At 48.6% G+C, this 20775-nt stretch overlaps 1 protein-coding gene across 6 annotated transcripts in view; it reads right to left on the bottom strand.

The window, feature by feature from the left end:
- Positions 1 to 19477: 19477 nt before the first annotated feature.
- The window catches only part of LOC135898533 (protein gooseberry-like), a 183825-nt gene continuing 182527 nt past the window's right edge, over positions 19478 to 20775 (bottom strand). For all 6 annotated transcript variants that reach the window (XM_065427534.1, XM_065427535.1, XM_065427530.2 and 3 more), the window contains one exon: positions 19478 to 20216. In XM_065427534.1, the coding sequence (XP_065283606.1) occupies positions 19950 to 20216 (267 nt within the window). In that variant the 3' untranslated portion in view covers positions 19478 to 19949. The remainder of the gene's footprint in view (positions 20217 to 20775) is intronic.

A 20775-nucleotide genomic window follows, 5' to 3' on the forward strand; every position in this document is an offset into this window, starting at 1 on the left:
ATCTCTGGAGAGTGCTTCATCTTGCGATGAACTTTTGTTACTAATATTTCATTTTATTTGATTTGTTGCTTGACGATAATCGGGGTTATTATCATCAAAAGATCGTGAGCTCGCGTCAGGTAAGTTTCTGGCCGACCTTTAGGAGAAAACCGGGAGTGTTTGCAGCCTCGACTTTTGTTCTGTCATCCTAAGGAACAACGAGGCGGTGGTCTCCGTGCAGCCGATTTGCGCACAGTAAGGTGACGTCCGCACTGACTGCAAGCTGGATGTCGTAGTGTAAATACGCGAGCATCGTGTTCTCCACACACGCGCGGTGTTGGATAGCGCACGCGCGCGGCACTCATCCGGAGCAGGGTGCGCACGCATGCCGGGCAGCCGAATGTCCGGCGGCAGTAATTGGACGCATCGAAGTCCGGCGGCGGGCGTCATTTGCGGGCAGCTTTTTCCCACCGCGGGCATCGCCGAGTCCCTTTGAAGGCGCCGCCGCCCGAGAGCGGTGCGCGTCGTCGCCGAAGCCAAGGACCTCGCGGCCGCTTCGCAAACCGGCCGCCCCGAGGATGCTGTCAGGCGCCCGTTGTCCGAGTGCGCTTCGCTTCGTGCATTCTGGCAGTTGCCGAATGCATGGCGTCGCCGCCGACTCTGCATAGTGTTGTGATTGCTGCCCATCTACTGCCTTCCGAGCGTACGGGGCCAGTATGGAAGGGAAAGTAGGATTCACCGTCCTTGCTTTCACTCGGAAATAATAAACGAAGGTGCCACAAGGCAGCTAAAACTGCTCGGCAAGTACAAGCAAGCCAGGTTCGAACTTGCGCAGCGATTTGCAATCAGGGCTCGAATGTGCATTCCCTTTCAAATTGAACTTCATACGTGTAGTGCAGGCGCCAAGATCGCTTCTGTGAGTTTTTCTTTCATTTTTTCTACTTCTTTTTTTTTCGTGTACTTCAAGACAAGACAGGTAACAGACTTTTGCCGTGTGCGCGCTTCATGCAAGATGGTTGCACATTTTGAGACAGTTGCTTGTTTGCCGATGTGCTCATCGCAAACAAACACAAAAGACGAGAGAAGAAGCACGCAGAACAACGCCATGCCAGGCGTGTTTATTCTCTTGTATTTCGTTCTTGTTGGCACCAACTTCTTTTTTTTCCATGTGTATAGTTACCCGCTTGATTCCCTGCATTGTTGTCGAGTTACCCGCAGTATATAACTTAGCTTTCTAATTAGGGTGAGCGTGTGTGAGTGTCCTATATGCAGCCCGTACTTTATATACACTTTGCTGCATTCAAGGAACTTCAAATTTTGTGGCCATCCGTCCCGCATGTATTGTAGCAATCGCAGTACGTGGTCATTTTCTTAGCGACCTCGCCTATTCTTGGTGGTTCAAGTGGGTGAGTCGAACAGCGAGTGTGAGACGGTGAGTGAAAGGAATACGTTTTTTTTTTGTTTTTTTTTGGTTTCAGCGGTACAGTGAGAGCAGTACATGCAAATGGCGTCTGAAATACCGTTGCGGAAACTGTACCTCCGACGCATTTTGCTGAAGCCTATGTATGTTTATTTATATTGAAGGAAATAGCAAAGCGACAAAAGCAATTGTGTGCGTTAGCGTAGCGACCTAAATAGCCGACCTTTTGTTCTATCACAGAAACGCAGCGAAGCGTGTTGCTGTCACAAATATCATCCGTCGCTCTCTCTCTCTCTCTCTCTCTCTCTCTCTCTCTCTCTCTCTCTCTCTCTCTCACCCCTAATGTAGTAATAATTGATAAGTGCACGATAATTGGCTCCAGGCTTTGAACAGCAATGTTTGCCGTTATGTCGGCATCTACGCACGAGAAAAGCGGGCCGTGCCTTCTGAGAATCGTATTGAAGAGCTTCTTGGTAAAGAATGCGGCATCCGCTATGTAAAGCGTATGTCTCACTCTCACTGCAGCCACGTGCACTAGACCGTGCGGGAAGGGCTGGAGCGGTGAGGAACTCCCTGCTGCGGGCACTGTCTCGCTGAACTGTTTAGCGGCAGGAAGCCTTTTTCTCCATAAAGCATTGTTCTTTACTGATCAATCTCACTTTTTTGGTTGTTTGGGTAGCCACATACATGAAAACTATGGGGAACGTGCAATGAGCCGGTGGCGCCGCAGTGCTGCAGGAGCAAGCGAACGCGTCTCGCGTGCTCAGTGCAGCAGCTACGAGTCGACCCTGTCAGGTTGTTAGTGGAGCATATGCAATGTCGAGCGTATGAATTGCTGCGTCGTAAACTGTGCTAATAACTACAAGAGCTGCCCACCTGCAACAAAGTTTTTTCAATTTTCCGGCGCGACCATGCTTCAGAGACCAGCGGGAACGCTTCATTCGCAATGCACGCCGTGTGAAGTAAATGATCGCGTACGTCTACAGACTGCATGCTGTCGCTTGTCCGCTGTGAATTGACGCTCCACGCAAGTTAATCGATATTTTTACAGTGCAGAAGGAACCGAATGGAAGCCGGCAAAGTAGTCACGAGTCTGCAGTCTACATTTCTTTTGCGGAAATAAAACAATCGATGGATCCAACTTCTCCCTCGAGCGTACGCTCCTGCTGTTTTTCCGCCGACCTACCGCAAAACTGCACGTGTGTTGCTACGCATGGACCGATGACTACATATGGGTCATCATCATCATCATCAGCCTGGTTATGCTCATCAGCCTGGTTAGTTCGTAAACGCGAACAGTAAGTAAGGAGCCTCAGAAACGTGGTAAATGCATCAGGGACCGCGCGGATTTTAGCATTTACACCAGGCCCCTTGACACCTCTGTGCTAGCAAGCGAAGTCGCGACGTGACGGCTTAGATACCACATGCAAAGCTGACACGTAACGTTAACGTAATGGTAGCCGTGTGCTAAAAAACATCGGCGTAACGTTACGGTTTCAGCTGCTAAACAGCTAAACGAGCGTCGAATCCGTTCGGTAGCCACACAGATGACCCTTTACGGGGCCAGGGCGAGACCGAAACAGGAAATCGGAAACAGCATGCTTCACCTCTATTGCTCAAGCACTCACGTCGCCCAAGCAACGCCCACAAACGAAACTAAACTACAGAACAGAAAACTTCGCTCCACTGCTACGGCATCATTAATTGCAACCCCATTAGGAGATCGTACGTTTTACTTGCACCTATCGCACTCAGATGTCAGATACCTTTAAAAACAGGTTACACCGCATGTCGGGCGCAAGTGTCATTGTTTACTGGGTAATAAGCAGGAAAAATAGGAATACATACTAACCTCGATTGTGACGTCCCTTACAAAAATCACTGCAGACTTGCTTCAGAAATTCTGCATACCCCGAGTCACCCGGGATGCAGAATATCTGAAGACAGGTGACAGACTTTCTGTCACCCCCTGTCACCTCCCAGCGCCCAATTGGTACACCCTTTCTGCAGAAAGTCTGCTCAATCTGTGTAGCTGCAGGATACAGCATTTCTGCAGAAAGTCTGTCGAGATTGTGGTCACAGGATTACAGCATATAGGCAGACATTAGAAAGAATTTCTGTAGCCCCACTATGGGGAACTGGCATGCATGCATGCAATAAAATAACAGACACAATAGTATTCTTTGCACATTTTATTTGTCTCCGATTTCTTCCGGGCTGCTTGGTTGGGACCAAGAATATCGTTTCCAAGGAATGAAGTAGTGAGTACCGACATCTCATGTGAGTGGCAGTGACCGTCTTGCACACACCTTGTCGCAGCATGCAAATCAAATGCTTTGACGCGCTGTTCAGCCTGCAGAAGTGCCGCAGGCTCCCAAGTGGTGTAGATTCCTCTGGCTCACAAAATCGTGACATCCCTAAACAAGAAGAAATGTTCAGTTTACTGTAAACCCTGCTGAAACTGTAAACTTATGACATAGTGAAAAGTCTCGTACAAACAGCTACATGAAGCTGCATGGTTGCACAAATACCCGATTATTACATCACAGGCAGTTAACATGTAAATGGAACTGGAGCAAACATGAATCTACTATAAAAAACTTCACACAAACGCACTTCTGTACCAAGTCAAATGCGAATTGCACAAGCAGAAAACTCCTTAACACATGATAAGCGTTCGAAAACCTCAAACATCATACATCGTACAACGATGTAATATACGAAAACAAAGCGCCGCTTTAGCGGTGGTCTATTTGCAGTTGCTGCTGTGAATCGCGCCCACGTGTCACCGACGCGCTGTCTCTCGCGATTTCCAGATTAGCGAGGCAGTCGCGCCTCATTTCGCCCCACTTGCAACGTGCCGCACGACACAGATTGTCGCGCCAGCCAATATACCACTCATTGAAAACACGGTTAGAGCTGCGCTCAAATTTCACATTAGGGGATATCGTAATCGTCGATGATTTTTTTTACCACTTTTCCGTGCGGGTCGCTGCTTTTGATGAGCTTCCCCCACATTGATTACGTTGTCCACTGGTTACTTAGCCCTTTGCCGTTGATACTTTCCTCAATGCTTACATCGCATAATAAGTGCCGGTAACCCCTTAGGCATGTACTCTATCCCTATCTTTTCATCCCTGTATTGGGGGTATTGGGGGTCTGCATTGGGGGTAACCCAATGCAGAGTAGCAAACCGGGCGTGCGTCCGGTTAACTTCCCTGCATTTCCGCTCTTCTGCTTCCCCTTTCGGGACACAGGAGTCAGCCGCTATTCCTTTCTTCTTAGTATGGTTCCTCTAGTAATAGTACAAATTGTTAATTAGCGATTATTATCAATGAACGCAGTCTATTAGCAGCCTATGGTCATAACAGCATTTCTGCAATGGAGCGTACAGTCACTGCATGCCTTTGGAACCGCGTCGTATACATTCAAGAACGATATAGTAAAGTCCTTTTTTTTTTTTACTGGATTGCGATGTTCAAACGAGATAGCGGGTTCACAGGAAGATGATGACTTGAACAGATAGTGTCCAAAATATGGCGGCCATGACGTGTTTATGGCTCCCACGATTGTTTCCAGCGCTTGCAGTGCATAAAAGCATGGGCTTGGAAATTGGCATTGCGACTATCCTCCTGATGCCCCTTTCATACATTACATGGCCCATGTAACAGATGCCTTCAACCCTATTCAAAATGAACTCAGAAATGATTATGTAAGTCATTTATCCTAGATATGATACCAGGTACATACACAACTGACATGATAGTTTAATAATGTTCTTCCCACCAGATTTCGAGAAGATCGGTACTACTTCCGAAACCGCCGTGTCGTAGACGACGAAAAGCAACCGTGAAATGCGTTTCGAATACCCCGAAAGAGTGGGAAAATCCGGAACGCACCATTAACATCCCTACCCACCACACGGTGCTACAACTTCAGCTGTGTGTTTAGGCAACGAACAGCAGTGTTCACCGTCACAAGCATCACAAGGTGGTTACTTTGTACACGTACATTTAGACGCTGCTTTTGGCATTTAACCATGAAGTTTAAACAGAAAACATGTTTTTAGTGTTCGTAACATACCGCATGAATAATCGACATGAACAATCAACGAATGGAACTCCCTGCCGGGCGATGTATTTCTGTCCAACAATGTACCTTATGATATAGAAAAACTGCATATGTGGTAATCGGGCGTGCGTACATTCATGCTTTAACGCGTGTTAGCCATCGCGTAAAAATGATGTGTCTATCCTCGCTGCGTAAACTTGATAAGACAGGATTACTTGTGTTGCAACTCCTCCTCCTCCTCCTCCTCCTCCTCCTCCTCCTCCTCCTCCTCCTCCTCCTCCTTTCTTAGCTCTTCTTTTTTTTTTCACAAAAAAATTCTAATTTATATTATATTGTACCTTACACAATCGCTTGCATTGTACATCGATCTTTTTATTATGACGACGTTTTATTTTCCTATTATTATTTTGTTCTCCTTGAATGTTTCTATTTCGTATCAATACTGTATAAAGAAATCCCTTCCTGCCTGGGCCACATGTTGCCCTGCAGTATTCTGTAAATATAAAAATAAAAATGATAAGTGATTTTTTTCCTTTAGCTTTCTTCAGTTCTCAGCGGATTTGTTAAAGGGCCACTCACCAGGCCCCATAGCAAATTTTTGTCATACACTGGAAGTTGTTATTTGTTGTCATGGCTTGTCACCCGTTCGTCGTCGGTGCGAAGTCGTCGACGGGGTATACAAGCCGGTTGGTCGTTCCGTACTCAAGCGAACACAGCGAAGGAGTCAGAATCGGGACAAAGAAAGAAAAAAATATATTTATAGACTGACAACGACGCACAATTTAAACGAAACACAAAGAACACAACACTAACACACATGCACTTAATCTAGATAAATGATGAAAACAAAAGAAATAGAACGAACAGTAACAGTAAATATAGATATTAACACTACACAAAACACACTTAATGGTGGTAAGCTAAACAGAGTTCAAAAGAAAGCAAAAGATTGCATACGCATGGCGGGGCAGCTGCAGCAAGTCCATAAAGCGTGGTTTCGACGGCAGAGCTTTCCCGAAGAACGCCGGCAAGCCGATATCGTTGCGATGGACGCGATTGCTGGGCTGCGTTTCCCGGGAGTCTAGGTCTGACGTCTTCCCCCGAGCAGGTTGAGCTAACTTGAGGGGAACTACTGAGATCTTCGTTGCACACGTTGGTTTGTCGTCTCTTACGCTAACTAGTAACTCTCAGTTCAGACGCGGCTATAGGCGGCCCAGGCGATACTGGACGGCACTAGCTCCTTGACGCTTTTAAGCAGATTGTAGGCTTATCTGGTGGACTGCTTATATATAGTGAGTCGGAGGAAGAAGGAAATTACGCTATTTTCTGCTACCCGTGAGGGAGCACGGCTCAGCATCAGGGGGGAGGGGGAGAGAGGGCCAAAAAAGAGAAATAAGGAAGGGAAGAAAGTAGGATGTGGGAAGGGTCAGCTGTCGCAACGTGTTATAGCAGGACAGCGCACGTACTGGCCGGGGGATCGGCTACAAGGCGGCAAGTCCGGCCGCAGCAGCAAACTGGAAGTTGTAACTGGAAGCTGGAAGTTGTTACGTGTTCTCTAGGGAGTGTTCTGCCGCAAAAGTTTTTCAAATCGGCTGATTAATAGCCGAGATAGAAATATTTCAATTCCGCGAACCCATGATTTTAGCAGGCGGGCTCCACTGCCAATCGAGACACTCTCTCCACTCGCGCCGTCTAGCCTCCGCAAGGGAAATTCCTTCCCTGCGTTCTCCCATGGGCTCCCTGCAAGGCGGCGCAGCGATGGATGGATGGACGGATGTTATGAGCGTCCCCTTCGGAACAGGGCGGTGGGTTGCGCCACCAAGCTCATGCTATTAAACTGCCTAATGTCCTACCTAAGTTAAGAAAGAAAACAAAACAAAACAAAAAACAATATGAACTCCCACAACCAAATTTTCTGACCCCCTTTTGCGAACATTTCTTTTGTACGTCTCCGCTTTTTGTCGTTTCCCTACTTCCCCCAATCTTCCAATCGCCCCATACTAATCTCTATTGCGGACATGTTTACTTTTACCCTGCTCTCGCTGAACCCAAGGTCTTCAAGGAGGCCAGTGGTGCCTAAATCGACCGCTGGGCAGATGTCTTCACATTCTAATAAAACATGTTCCATCGTTTCCCTAGCTTTACCACAGCAGGCACATGCTTCTTCTTTCTTCTTATATCTCGCTTTATAGGTGCGGGTTCTAAGGCATCCTGATCTCGCTTCGAAAAGTAATGAGCTTCCCTTTGAGTTACCACAAATTGTTTTTTTCCTGATTTCGTTTTTTCCTCTTAAGTAGTCTGCTCAGCCGTCAGCGCCACCGTGTCAGTTGCGCGAAACACCGAGGCGGCCACTGCTACGGAGGCATGCTTTTGCAGCGCTCGTTCGAAACCTGTCGGAGGTTCTAAATTGCGGTTTTAAGGCAACCGAAAACATCGAGGCCCATTTTGGACCACCGACGCTTGAAAAAGGACGTCAAATTTACGACTACAACCATGTATGTCGTGTCAAAGAAGTAAACAGCACGGACATCACAGCGAGGCGCTTAAATTAAATTACGGTGTTTTAGGTGCCAAAACCACGATCCGATAAGGAGGCACGCCGTGGTGGGGGTCTCCGGACTACGTAGTGGGGAACTCCTCGCATTTTAAAATTTTTATTTATTATTATTACTATCATTTTTGCATCGCTGCGCACTTCCGCTGACGGCGTCGCGCGCGAGCTGTTTCGTTTCGCGCAGCGCACGGTTTTGCGTGCTGTGCCCAAGGACTAGCGGTATAATTCAGTGCTACGAATATATTCGCGTCGCATTGAATTATTCTGCCTCAGTACACTGAGGCAGAACAAGGGGATCGCAGAGCATGATCGCGCGCTGGAACACGGTAGAAAATGGCATAGTTTCCGTACCTGCGCACGGGACTGCACCACCTTGGGAACAAGCAGACAAAATGGAAGTAAACCAGTCTTGCTGTAGTGCGAAGTAAAACAAACATGCAGACATTCGGTTCGTGTGCTTTATTATTTCTCGGAACAATTCGAGCAACAGATCACACTAATAACAGATGTTGCCTTGGATAATTCTCGAAGTCACGTGTCACCACGAGCCACGTCTCACTGCGGACACGAGTATACGCGTCCCTGCGCCTCCGTGTCTCGATCGCCACGAGTGAAAGGGCAAACGGCGTTCGGATTGAAATTTCATAGCTTTCCGCGGCGCGTAGCGATGAAATTCTTTGCAAACACGATCGTTAGCGAGCATTGTATGCTCTGCGCTTGTCAGCTCAAGACGACCAGACTTGGTGAGGGGCCCTTTAAATGGTCAAATACAGCCCCCTCGTGGAAACATGTAAAAAACGTTCGCTCCAGGCGGAGGCTTCCGTTCTTCATCCTCTGTGTTTTTTTATTAAACAGGTATGTTGTTCCACACAGAGTGTTCCAGCTAACTTTAGCCAGAGTTTTAAAATATGCGAATGCCACGTAGCTGGACAGAACCAAGCTAATATAGTTTGCCGTCGCTTGGAGATACTAGTATTTTTCATTCCGCGTAATTAGAGATCTAGTCTTAATTAATTAATTAATTAACTCATTAAGCATCATAATTAGATGAAAAGTACCAACGAGAAAATTGTAGAAGGACATGAGCAATTCCAGATGCGCCATCCTGTTGCTCAATACGTGCTACATAAAAGTGTTTTTCCGAGCGTGAAAGAAGTCCGCGAATACAAGCAAAGTGCTTCGAGCAACCAGTCGCACAGCAATTACTCTTACTTTTTCCTTACCCTACGAACTTTACATTTGAAAACATGTGAGCGCATGAACACTTGTTACAATGTCCCGCTAAAAGGCTTCGATATTTGCTCTTTAAGTTAGTGCAGCGCGCACGAGCTCTGTTGAAACACTGTCCCATTTGTAAAATATGTGTTTTAACACAGCTCATCGATATCTGATAGATAACGTTGCGCATGCATTAAGTGAAACAAGTTTTTTGACTAGTAGTGCACCGGGGCCGTTGCAATCGTATGCAATCATACGATTGCATACCGAGGAAAGCTTGGACGGTGCACTGGAAAGTATATTGGAAACTTTCTTTAGATTGAGCGACAACTTGTGCAGCCACCACGTGCACTCTTTTTTCATCCACTTTCATTGCCATTAGTTTGACATTTCTTTAATTCAATTAGTAAGTACATGTAACTTCCCCTGTTTTCCTTGGCGTCTTTGTTTGCTGGTTTCTCATGATATGATTAATAAAATATCGGGCCTATCAGTTAACCCCTTTTATTCTCGTTTACTGCATAATGAGGGTCTTGAATCCGGCAACATTGATGCCTTCAGGTAGCATGTGTGGGTTTATTGACCAGCTGCATTCACCCAAAAAGATCACGTTCTCGTGACGCCTGCGGCAGAAAGGATGCTCCACATCCGCTGCCAAGGTTTGAGCCGTGGTAGCTCACTTGGTAGAGAATCGCACGCGTATATAATGAGAAGATGTGGGATCATTCCCCACCTGCGGCAAGTTGTTTTTTCATCCACTTTCATTGCCATTAATTTATCGTTTCTTTAATTCAACTTGTGTGTATACATGTAATTTCCCCTATGTTTTCCTTGGGGTTTCTGTTGGCTTCTCATTATATGATTAATAAAAAAATCGGGTACCTCGGTTAACCCCCTTCTCGTTTACCACGTGCACTGGTCTCTTGTCTTTATTCTTTTCTTTGTGTGCTGGCTCCAGACTTCTTTCTTTCTGCAAAATGGCTTCGCATGCTGAAGTGACAACAAAACGTGGAAACCCTGCGTTCTGTAATCGTGCTGTCTGATTTAATAAACTTCGCTCACGCTTGTGCTCACATGACCTACTCCGTGATGCCTTGAGGCATGTGGGCGCTCTTAATCAATTTCGAGTGTGCGCTGTCGTGGGGCAGCAAGGTTTTCTTAGATCTGGAATGACGTACCCAGCACCACATGCTCACCAAAAAAAAGACCCAGAACAATATTAAGGAACCGAATGCGGTTATTAAACGGCAATGCGTACGTGAACTGAAGTCATCCATGGTGAGTTGATGAACATGCCAAAAATTTCTTCGACTGCGTCCTGAAAATGCATGCACACATTTTTCTTCATAACATTGTACCGAAACGCTCGCGTTACAGACAGGCGTGTCCATCAACTTCGCACGAGTTACATTGTTAACAGAAGATAAAAATATATCGCACAAAATGGGGCTATGGCTGAGCCTGTATACATATGCCTGTACGTTGGATGTAGAACTAGCCATCATAATTGATGGTGGCCGCATGAAGATAAAAATTTCAAAGCGTTAAACAATTGTCACTGGTAAGACCCACTAAATTCCGAAAGTTCAGTTCTCTCATATCTTCTATCCTTTCACGCACAGCTTACGTCAAACCATCACGCGGCACAGAATAACATAAGTCCTCTACATCTCTTGAAAATGCGGTTAGTGCAGTCCGCTGTCTTCATTAATTGCCACAAAAACTTCTTCGGGACTTCTTACCAGAGAAGAGTCCTTTATCTGCAACTTCTTGAAATCGTTTTGTAGAACTTTCCGTATATGGCACTGTCACGACGTCTTCTCGGAAACAAAAGCCCTAAAGGGTAATCGGGCATGTGGGTGTTGCAAATGAAGAAAGCTTGAAGAAACTGTACATTGGTTTTGTTAACAGGCTGCCGCAACAAGTCTATATATGTAAGTCGTTGATAAGCTTTAAGCCTTCTTTGGCTTTTTTGGTTCGAAAGAAACATCTTCCGGGGACGAAATTCCGGGGGGAATTCCGGGGAGGGGGGGAAGCGCCCCTCTCCCCTGGCCCCTAAGGTGTAGTTAGTGGCGTTCTGTTACGCACATCATTTGAGGCTTCTTTCGAGTTGCCTCTACCTTTACAGTTAAAATTTTATTGTGGCTGAAAACTTACTGCATCATCGTTGGCAAGGTCCTGCATGTCTCTTAATTTATACTTTCGCTTTTCTTTCTTCAAATCCTGACAATAGAACAAGCGCATTAGAAGCACGAGCGGCGGCTGTAGATACCTCATCCTTACTTTTTCACCTCAGCATTTTATAAAATTCCCACTGTGAGCACCATGCACAGACAAAATATATTTAAATATATGTACCGGACAATGTTTATTATATATTTAAAGAGAAGGAGGTAGCCAAATAACAATTATTCTTAATGGTATGGATAGACTATACCTAGAGAATGAATATGTTGCTGTATGTTCTCCTCACTTCAGATTGCCTTGAATGCTTTTTTGACCTAGAAAAAAAAAAAACTGAATTCTTCACTGACCGCTTCGGCAGAGTCTTTTATCAACGGCGTGTGAAATGAACGCGAATGATATCTGTCTCAGTATTGCTTTTCTTTCCAGTAAGCAATGTTAACGACTCACGAAAAAAAAGCTCCTCTAATAATTTACAAGATTTATTAGGGATGGAAACATCGCCACTTGCATGGGAAGGTCATACGAAGTTTCTTCAAGTGCAACTGTTATCTAAGGTAATATGCACATGTATGCGCGCCCCAACCTACCTGCGAAACAAAGGAAACTTTACAAGTAACACCGCCAATATGCTTTACCTTTAGAATGCATTCTGCTTATAACCGACAGTATATCGGTCAGACAGACATCCTTTCAGGATACGATTTAATAACCACAGGTCGCACGCAAAATCTCTTTTGAACCTTCCCGGTCACCCTTTCAATGGTCTAAAAGCGGCAATATTGGAATCGGGCTTTCGCTCACACCACAACCGGGAAATTCGCGAGTCCTACCTTATTTATAAGTTTAATACCGCCGCCTCGGGCATTAATGAAAGCACCGGGAAACTCGCGTGCTCGTCCTCCGATTACAACAATGTGGATATAGCCGAAAGGAAATTTCTTGCAGTATAACCACGACGCATGTAAAACGATATTGCTTCATGCTGACAGGTCTGCATGTCCCACCTCGTTTACTCTGGAGCTGCTATTATGTCGCATGCCCCATTCGCACGGCAGGTCTGTGGTAGAGCGGTGTCTTCCGGTGTTCTACGAGACCAAAAAGGGCTGCGACTTCAATGAGGATAGCAATAGGGGCTTGTTGGCACGGCATATCTTATTTTGTTATAGCGCAAGCTTGACACGGACAACAGAAGGCACATCTGGCACACACAGCGCTGCGACTTCAGGCGGCGCGATAGGTAGAAGCCCAAAGAATGCGACTGGCAAGTAATAATAATAATATTTGGGGTTTTACGTGCCAAAACCACTTTCTGATTATGAGGCACGCCGTAGTGGAGGACTCCGGAAATTTTGACCACCTGGGGTTCTTTAACGTGCACCTAAATCTAAGTACACGGGTGTTTTCGCATTTCGCCCCCATCGAAATGCGGCCGCCGTGGCCGGGATTCGATCCCGCGACCTCGTGCTCAGCAGCCCAACACCATAGCCACTGAGCAACCACGGCGGGTACTGGCAAGTAGTTATGGCGATGGGGTTGACACAACCGCATGCTGGTTCTTGCAAGGCTCGCGATGAAAGGAAAGAGCCTATTGTAGAAAAATTTTGCATTAGTAACATCTTGATGAGGGCTAGTTGACTCATATTTAGAATTGATCTTTAACAACGCGAATAAAACAACGCCCCGAGTTTCTTCCGTGTCTCTTGTTTTACTCGCACTATTAAATCAAAGTTCTAAATATGAACCAGCTAGCCTGCATCAATATGTTACCGCTATAACGCTCGTATACGCCAGTTCAGATATACTTCTTCCACAGCTGCAGCCCCTGAGGCGCTTCCACGACAAGCTTTGTATTGCCCGCGCAAGTGCTGCCTGCATGCTTGCTTCATGTAACTGAAGAATTTGGTGCACGCAGCCGAACGAAACCATTTTGCTTGACTTGCGGTGTGACACGGGGCGCGGCTAATCTTTCTTGGAAGATTGGTGAAAGAAATACTCGAGTAACATACTCACCTTCGCAGCTTGAGTAAAATATGGGGCGTAGAAAAAAAAAAAAACGAGTTTGCTGTAATAAAGCCGCGATTTATTTGTTCACTGTATGTTTAATGCATAATTTGCTCCTGTACTATTTGCGCGGCGACAATCTGAGACGTCGTGTCGCAGTGGCGGAAAGTATATACACGAGGCCGATGCTTTAAGGAATTGAAACAAGCACTGACGATGACTACGGAGACTATGACGTTGTCGCGGCAGGTGCCACGAGGCAAGGATTCTGGACCTTCTCGTGACCTCCTATAGATCACACGCGCGCTGCCCATCTCCAAGACAACGCTGATGTGTTTCCAGTTCCCTAAGTTGCCACCACGTGCCGCATAAATGTGAAGTCGTGCTCTCACGCCTTTATTTTTCTCTTTCTTGCGGAAAGGCAATGGAGCCCAATTTGCCTATACCCATCTTGGTGGAAAAGCACCCCAGAGGACAGACAGACAGACAGTGAACTTTCATTGAAGTCCTGAGGGACTAGCCGGTGGAGACCCGTTGGGGCCCCCGGCTCACCGCTGGCTGCTCCCATGTCGGAATCGGGAGGCCAAGCCTCTCCGCTCTTTCACGGGCCCTCTGGACGGCCATGGACTGGAACCCCAGAGGAGCCGTAGAAGGTGCCGTAGAAATTTTCTACGTTGCGAAGTATATGAAGTCTTCCTGATAAGAATTTAATAAAGTACTGAACCCAGAGCGCAATTTGACATGCTCCAGCACAGCACATAAGCGAGTGAGAAATATTGTTTACAAACTCTTCTTGGGGACGACTACGTGCCTCCAGTTGTCGCCAATTTTAATCTTGAAAAGTTAAAATTCGCCACATCTATTTAGAATGATGATGCAACCAAAAAATTGCGCAGGTCCCATGCACTATGGGAATCGATGTTGCGTAAAGCATTTTTCGGATAGCTGGCCATACAACATCGTCTGGAGTTCCGCAAAGCGTTACCAGGTGGACCAACGTCTGTGTTCGAAGTGCATGGTGGTCTCATGCACGCACAAGTGTGTGTGCGTGTTTGCGCGTGTGCGTGTGCGTGACGACAGAAGCAAGACGACGATGACGATCGCGTGACGGTGATGGCGTGACGAAAGTTTTGTTTTTACTCCTGTAAAGGAAACATTACAACCTGTTCCGTTACGACCTGGACCTATCCCGAAGGATGTATACAGCTTCGCGCAGCGTCTTCGTATATATGACGTTGTCGGCCACGAGGGAAGAGCTGGGGAATGTGGGCCGGTCTCGAAGGGGACGCCGTCTGTACGCTCTCGGCGCACCGGAAAGACAGAAAAGTGGCGCACGCCCATCGCTCGTGCTAAGTGTCATGGCGCACGCTCCCGTCGTCTCAAAGAGCGGGCGTTGGCACGAGAGACATGTTTTGACATGTCAAAACAATGTTTGTACCACCAGGCGTGAATCCATTATTCTTCAAATTACATACTGGCACGTTACTTCTAAAAATGGGTGGAATCGCAGCATCTCTTTGTTCATTGGAGTATGAACTGCCTATTATGTCAAAAACCAGGTACTATTGAGCGTGTTTTTCTCGACTATAGGGATGCGGTCTTCCAGATAGACATCATTTAACGAACCTTGAAGATATACTTGTCATTGGACGCCCATGGAATAATGTTTGTAGCAGTAGAGAATGATTGCGGTGTACCGTTTGGCGTTCTAAAGTTGTACGGCCGTGGCTTGCATTGTGTACCATACGGAGATCTCGGTTGCCTATTCGCCACAATCGTGTTGGTGCGAAACCTGTCTGCGAGCACTTTCGCGAGGTGCACAAGTGGTCACCTGTTCCCGAGTTGGTGCCACGTTTAGAAACTGTGCCGCATGTGAAAAATATCTAATTCAACAAGGTCATCCCATGTTAGATTGGCACATGGCAATTCCGCTTATGTATACCTATGTGTATTGAATTTTTTCGGCTAACCTTTGTGTGCATTGAGTTGCGCCGAGGAGAAGTTGTAGAGCGCAGCTCTGTTTATGTATAGAAATCGTCTGTCACATGCGTTCAACGTGGTTGAGGTTGAGCGCATTAGAGAAGGCGATTGGCATGTTCATCTTCTATGAGAAAAGGCGGGGATGAGCTGCAAAAAGAGGTAAAGTCATCCGTGGTGTTAACTTTGCCGAAAATGCACGGGTAATATTCTGCGCAGTTTTCACTTCAAGTCTTCACAATACTTGGAACGATGCCTCCGAATGGGAAGCCAGGAGTGTTATTTACAGGCATCTGTAGTCTAAACCTTGAGGTTGCGTGATTTTATTCGACAGCGTGTCTGTCAGAAGGTTGAGTGCGATATAACATGGAGGTGCCTCTTGCTAGAAAGAGTCGGGGCGCACGCACAGAACGGCGGGTTGTGTATCCGAGTAACCCGTAAAACAGCGACCGCGGCATGCAACTAATAACCACGAAAAGGCCAATGTGTAGCCAAGAAAGGGGGGGCATCCGTTGTCTTTTTGTCCCAACCCGCCTCTTCCTTGTTGGGAACCGCTCTCGGAGCTCCTGGACTTCCTCGTGTTCCTTGCGCGCCTTGCCGGCCCGGCGCGCAGAGGAACGGTGTGACCAAGGAGGTTGATTTAATGCTAGGCCACCGGGCTGGCTGTGTTCGATCCCGTGTAAGGGGACGCCGCGCTGCAGCCGTGCCTCGTCGTGCGCGCGGTGCACACCGTGTTGGACCTGCCAGGGCACCACCGGCGGAGTCGCCCGGCGACAGGCTGCTATTTGGGACGCGCATGTCGCGCGCGCCGATTGTGGTGGCACGGCGCGCAGACAGGTGCCAATGAGGCGGCCCGGTAATGACCGGGCCCCGCGGAGGTCCTCTCGCGTTTTGGCAAGTGGCCATTAGCGGGCGCGCGGCGGCGGTAGGTCGACGCGCGCCGTCGACGACAGTCCCGCCGCGGGCTTGTTTTGCGCGCCCGCGAAGATGCTCGGCCTGTCACGGCGCGGACCGGCCTCCTCGTCACGGGGGCACGCCGCTCCCGTTGCACGCCGCCGATGACGGGGCCCGCGTATCACTCTGCGTGATCGGCGCGAGCGAGGCGAGGGGCGGGAGATAGCCCCCGCATGGCTGCCACCCGCACCCACCGAACGACCCAAAACAACGCCCCGACAACAGCAGCAGCAAAAGGGAGCGAGCTCCGCGGCTCGGTCCCTGCAGTCGGCGCAGTTCTGCGTGCGAGGGTCAGTCCAGCGACACGCGGATGCGGCGGATCGTCGTTGCCTTTTGGTCCGCTCGCGGGTGGCAGGGCAGAAGAAGCGAAAGTGAGTTCTGCTGATGCTGCCGCTTGCGTGGTGCTCGCCGTCCAGCCTGGGTGCAAATCTCCCCGCGCCTGACAGCGCGGCCGTGGCGAGGGGGGGCGCACGCGCCGGTCTCGGCTGCGGCGGCGGCTGCTTTGAAGCGGCCGCCCGCGGGGCGGGGCGCCGTCGTCCGGCGTGTGATAATTGCGGGCCCCGTTGGCAGCCTTTGAGGCGCCGCCTGTCAGGTCCGTGACGGCCCCGTGGGTGGCCGAAACAGACCGCGCGCGCGCCGCCGATATTCGAAAATCCCGCGCGCGCTCGCCCACCTCCTCGCGCGCAGTGCAGCCGCGGGCACGTCTTCCGCTACGCCACGATGCAGTGCGGATGGCGCGGATGCCAAGAACACCTCGATTATATTTGTGGCTTCTTGCGAACAACCATTCTAAGCAGGCTCTCCACGGTCCGTGCAGTTATAAGTGGTAGGCCGTCTGGTGAGCGGTACTCGCAAAGTGTCACTATGGTAAGGGCTGTGGGGTGTGATCGTGTTTTTGACGGTAAATTCGTTATTGTTCACCCTAGAGAGACTGGCAAAACGTTGTGCCCCCGAAAATGGATAGATGAACGCTGTATTTTGACCAAATAATGTATACTTTGGTGAGAATCTCGCGACAGCCATGGAATCCTGTCTCCTATCAAGGGGACAGCATTTCACCAACTCCAGCCCAACAGCATACCCTCGTACGTCGCCTTTCGAGCGTGCAAGTTCGCTTTAGGCGCGTAGGAGCGAGCTAGCGCGCGCTGGCAAGCGACCGTGCGGTCTGGGATGTAGAGTGATAGTCATAGGTTGCCTTCGCAGTGACACTGTTCCTTTTGCACAGAATCATCGGCGGTGCGGGCACTCCTCGAACCTGAAAGAAATCTTGAGCAAGAGTGACAAGAGTAATTCTCACAACTGTCTCATTCTTTCTTTATTATCATTGCTATTATTATTTATCATATCATCACCACCATTGAATGTGTGAAACGCGTCGTGGTGCAATAGAATACACAGATAGCAATGAATTGCGCAGGCAAAGGTTCTTTGGTTTACGGCTTAGTAGCTCTTACAGTCGTGCATCTACCTCTGTCACCTTCCGTGAGGTGTTCTTTACAATGTCGACAAACAATGTTCGCAGCCGCGAGAGAGCTCGGTCATCACGGCCCTCGAATACGGTGGCCTGCGCTGTCCAATGACTATACCTCTCCCAACTTTCTTTTTTCCGTGAAATGTATCAGCTTTCGACCTTCCCACATGTTATTGTGGCTCAAAGTGCGCAGGCTTTCTGTCGTCCAGGAGGCGTTGGACCGAGTCGACCGCAATGCGAACACTGTGTGGTGTCCATAGTCGCTGTACAACTTCGCCCAGGCGTGCGTTATGACCGAGCTACAGCCGCGATTCGCGAGTGCACGAACTCGTCCGCTGACTCCTGTCTCAGACGCTCCGTGCACCGAAGTTGGCGCTGAAGCCAGTGGCGAGCCGATCAGATGAAGGAGGATCGAAGCTTTGTGCCCAAAAACAAAACATTTAGCGGACTTCATTGTCGTGGAGGGCTTCTACGCGGAGAGAGCATCTGCTGGTACGAAAACGTCATATCGAAGTCTTTGCGATCACTGCGGCTTCAACACAATCGTCAAGGCCAAAATCTACTAACGCATCGTGATCTCACGTGGCAAACTTTTTTGTGACCGTGTACAGCGTCAGCTCCGAGAGGGCTTGTTTCGAAGCTGCCCCCATTGCAGCTGCCAATTCAAAGGCTCGTGGACGCGGCTGAGGATAGCTAGCGCATAACATTAATTGTGGGCTCACAATTTCTATTTGCAAGCTCGAACATTTAACTTGCGCACTAGAAGTAGTGCATTAATGTAGTCGCTGCCGAATTTCGGTCGTTATACTAAACGCGGACATTCATGCTCCTGGAGAACACTTCCCGTTGCCTGCGTTGCCGTGAATTGAAAACATAGCTCGTGAACGTTGTTAATGATGCAGCACACAGAGTTACATACATGCATCAGCTTTGCTTAACGATCTAAAAAGCGAATTCCACCGCGTGGAAAGCAACGTTTCGCCGCACTGGCTGCACGCCTTCAACGAACGCTCGACTTCGCTGCACGATTCTGCTGAGGAGTTAGGCGAATTCCCTTGATCGATACGAAGCAAGCTTTTCCGCCCCGCGGGGGGAGCATTTGTAATTGACCGCTCGATTAAGGTCACATTCGCGTTCCCCAGTGGTTGTTCCCGACCGAATCCGCTACAGATCGCTATTTTAACGCGATAGTGTTAAGGATCCCGTGTCACAGAAAATCCAGCAGCCGGCGTCGGACATGGCCTCGAGAAAAATAATTTTCAAACGAATTCTGAACTACTGCATACCCAACCACTTCTCTACCACCAAAGTTGCCCGAACTTTGTCTTTCATTCTTTACAAATTTATTCCTCGGAATTTTGAGAACGGCAGCCCACAAACTAATGTAAGGGAAAAGAAAAGCGACAGCGCATGTCCTTCATCTTAGCTCTTCTCAGAGTGAAATATTAAAAGTGCGAAACAGTAACAAAAGATCAACTCACGCAAGAGAGTACGTCTCTACCTGTAAGCTCGCCTTCGTGCATAGCGTTCGCAGCCAGCCGTTTCCCGGTAAACGTTACGGATACATAAGCTGAAGTTGCCGGGAAGCATGGAAAGCAGTAAGGGGTCTTCGAACGCTATCGGCGTTCCACTCTTAAAGGCGCAGCTTAAACGTCCTCCAAAGTGTTGCTCCACCATGGAGTCACGCATTCAATCTAAAAATTTCCGACTGCTTGCTACGCTTGGCAGTTTGTTTCCGCCGTAATCCAGCGCGTAGCATTAAAAACGTCGCCCTCTGGCACGTTTGAATCAGCGATATACGTAGAGAGCTCCTCCAGAACGACGACTGGAATTCTCCGCAAGTGTCTTGAGTGAAGCGAAGGCGAAACTGCCGCGCGCGATGGTTTCCGTTTCGAGCGCAGCCGTTCACACAGCGACACCTGACGCGCGAGGGCTTCCGTCGGAAGTGGACCACCTGCAGGCGAGCACTGGCCTGAGCACAACGTCCTCACTGTTGGAGGAGTCTGTCGGTTCATTCAGCGCGGTGCCTGACAAGACGGAGCACTGGGCCGTGTTTGTGATGACAAGAGGCGTCACTGCCTGCGATGCGCTTTGTACAAGAGTGGTCGGCAGTGGGGTCAGAGCGGCAGTCCACGAAGTGCCGGGTAGTAGAAGGACGGCTTGAGGTCCAGTCCCGTCGCATTGAAGGGCGGCGACACGAACGCGTCCGCGCCGAACGACGATGGGTCCGTGGCCGCAGCGGTGCTCGGCGCCGTCGGGGCGGGGGACGGCGCCGCCGATGGCCAACAGCTCCCTTGGCTGACCGCTGCCGCCGCCTGCGTGCGCCAGTCGTCCTGCTGCTGGAGGCTGCCGTAGTCCACAGGGCTCGGGAGCATGTTCAGCATCTGCGTACGGCACCGACCGTTGCTCTCCGTAAGCAGTTGGTCTGTCTAGACTATTTCAACACCCTGGGCGTCCGGCCTCTGGTATATATATTGCCCACTGGCTCCCCCATACAAAAACATTGCAGACGATGCCGCGCGTGCCTTTGTACTCCTGCGCCTCTGTACAGGGAGGAGGTTTCAAGTTTGTTTAGGGAAAGTTGATACAAATTGCGTGCAAACACTGTATGGCCCTATAGTCAAAGGCTAATAGTAGTGGGGTCATTACGAATATGTAATTGACAGTAGACTTGTTAATGAAACATCAATGCACTGAAGAAATATCGGGAAAGCAGCATTTAAACAAACAGCATAGACTGAATGGTACACTTGTTTAGTAGTTACTACGAAACAAAATCTCGTTTACAACTTAACAAAAAAAAAAACTTTTATGTACATAGAAAACACGGGGAAGGCGGGAAATGGAAATTCAAGAATATGGGCGAAACGAGAACATGCAAGCTAAAGGCGGGGGCCAACGATTCGACAAGTGGACTTGTCTTTTTCAAAGCGACATATGCTT

This window comes from Dermacentor albipictus, chromosome 2 (genome assembly GCF_038994185.2).
Source record: "Dermacentor albipictus isolate Rhodes 1998 colony chromosome 2, USDA_Dalb.pri_finalv2, whole genome shotgun sequence".
Taxonomy (NCBI): Eukaryota; Metazoa; Arthropoda; class Arachnida; order Ixodida; family Ixodidae; genus Dermacentor; species Dermacentor albipictus.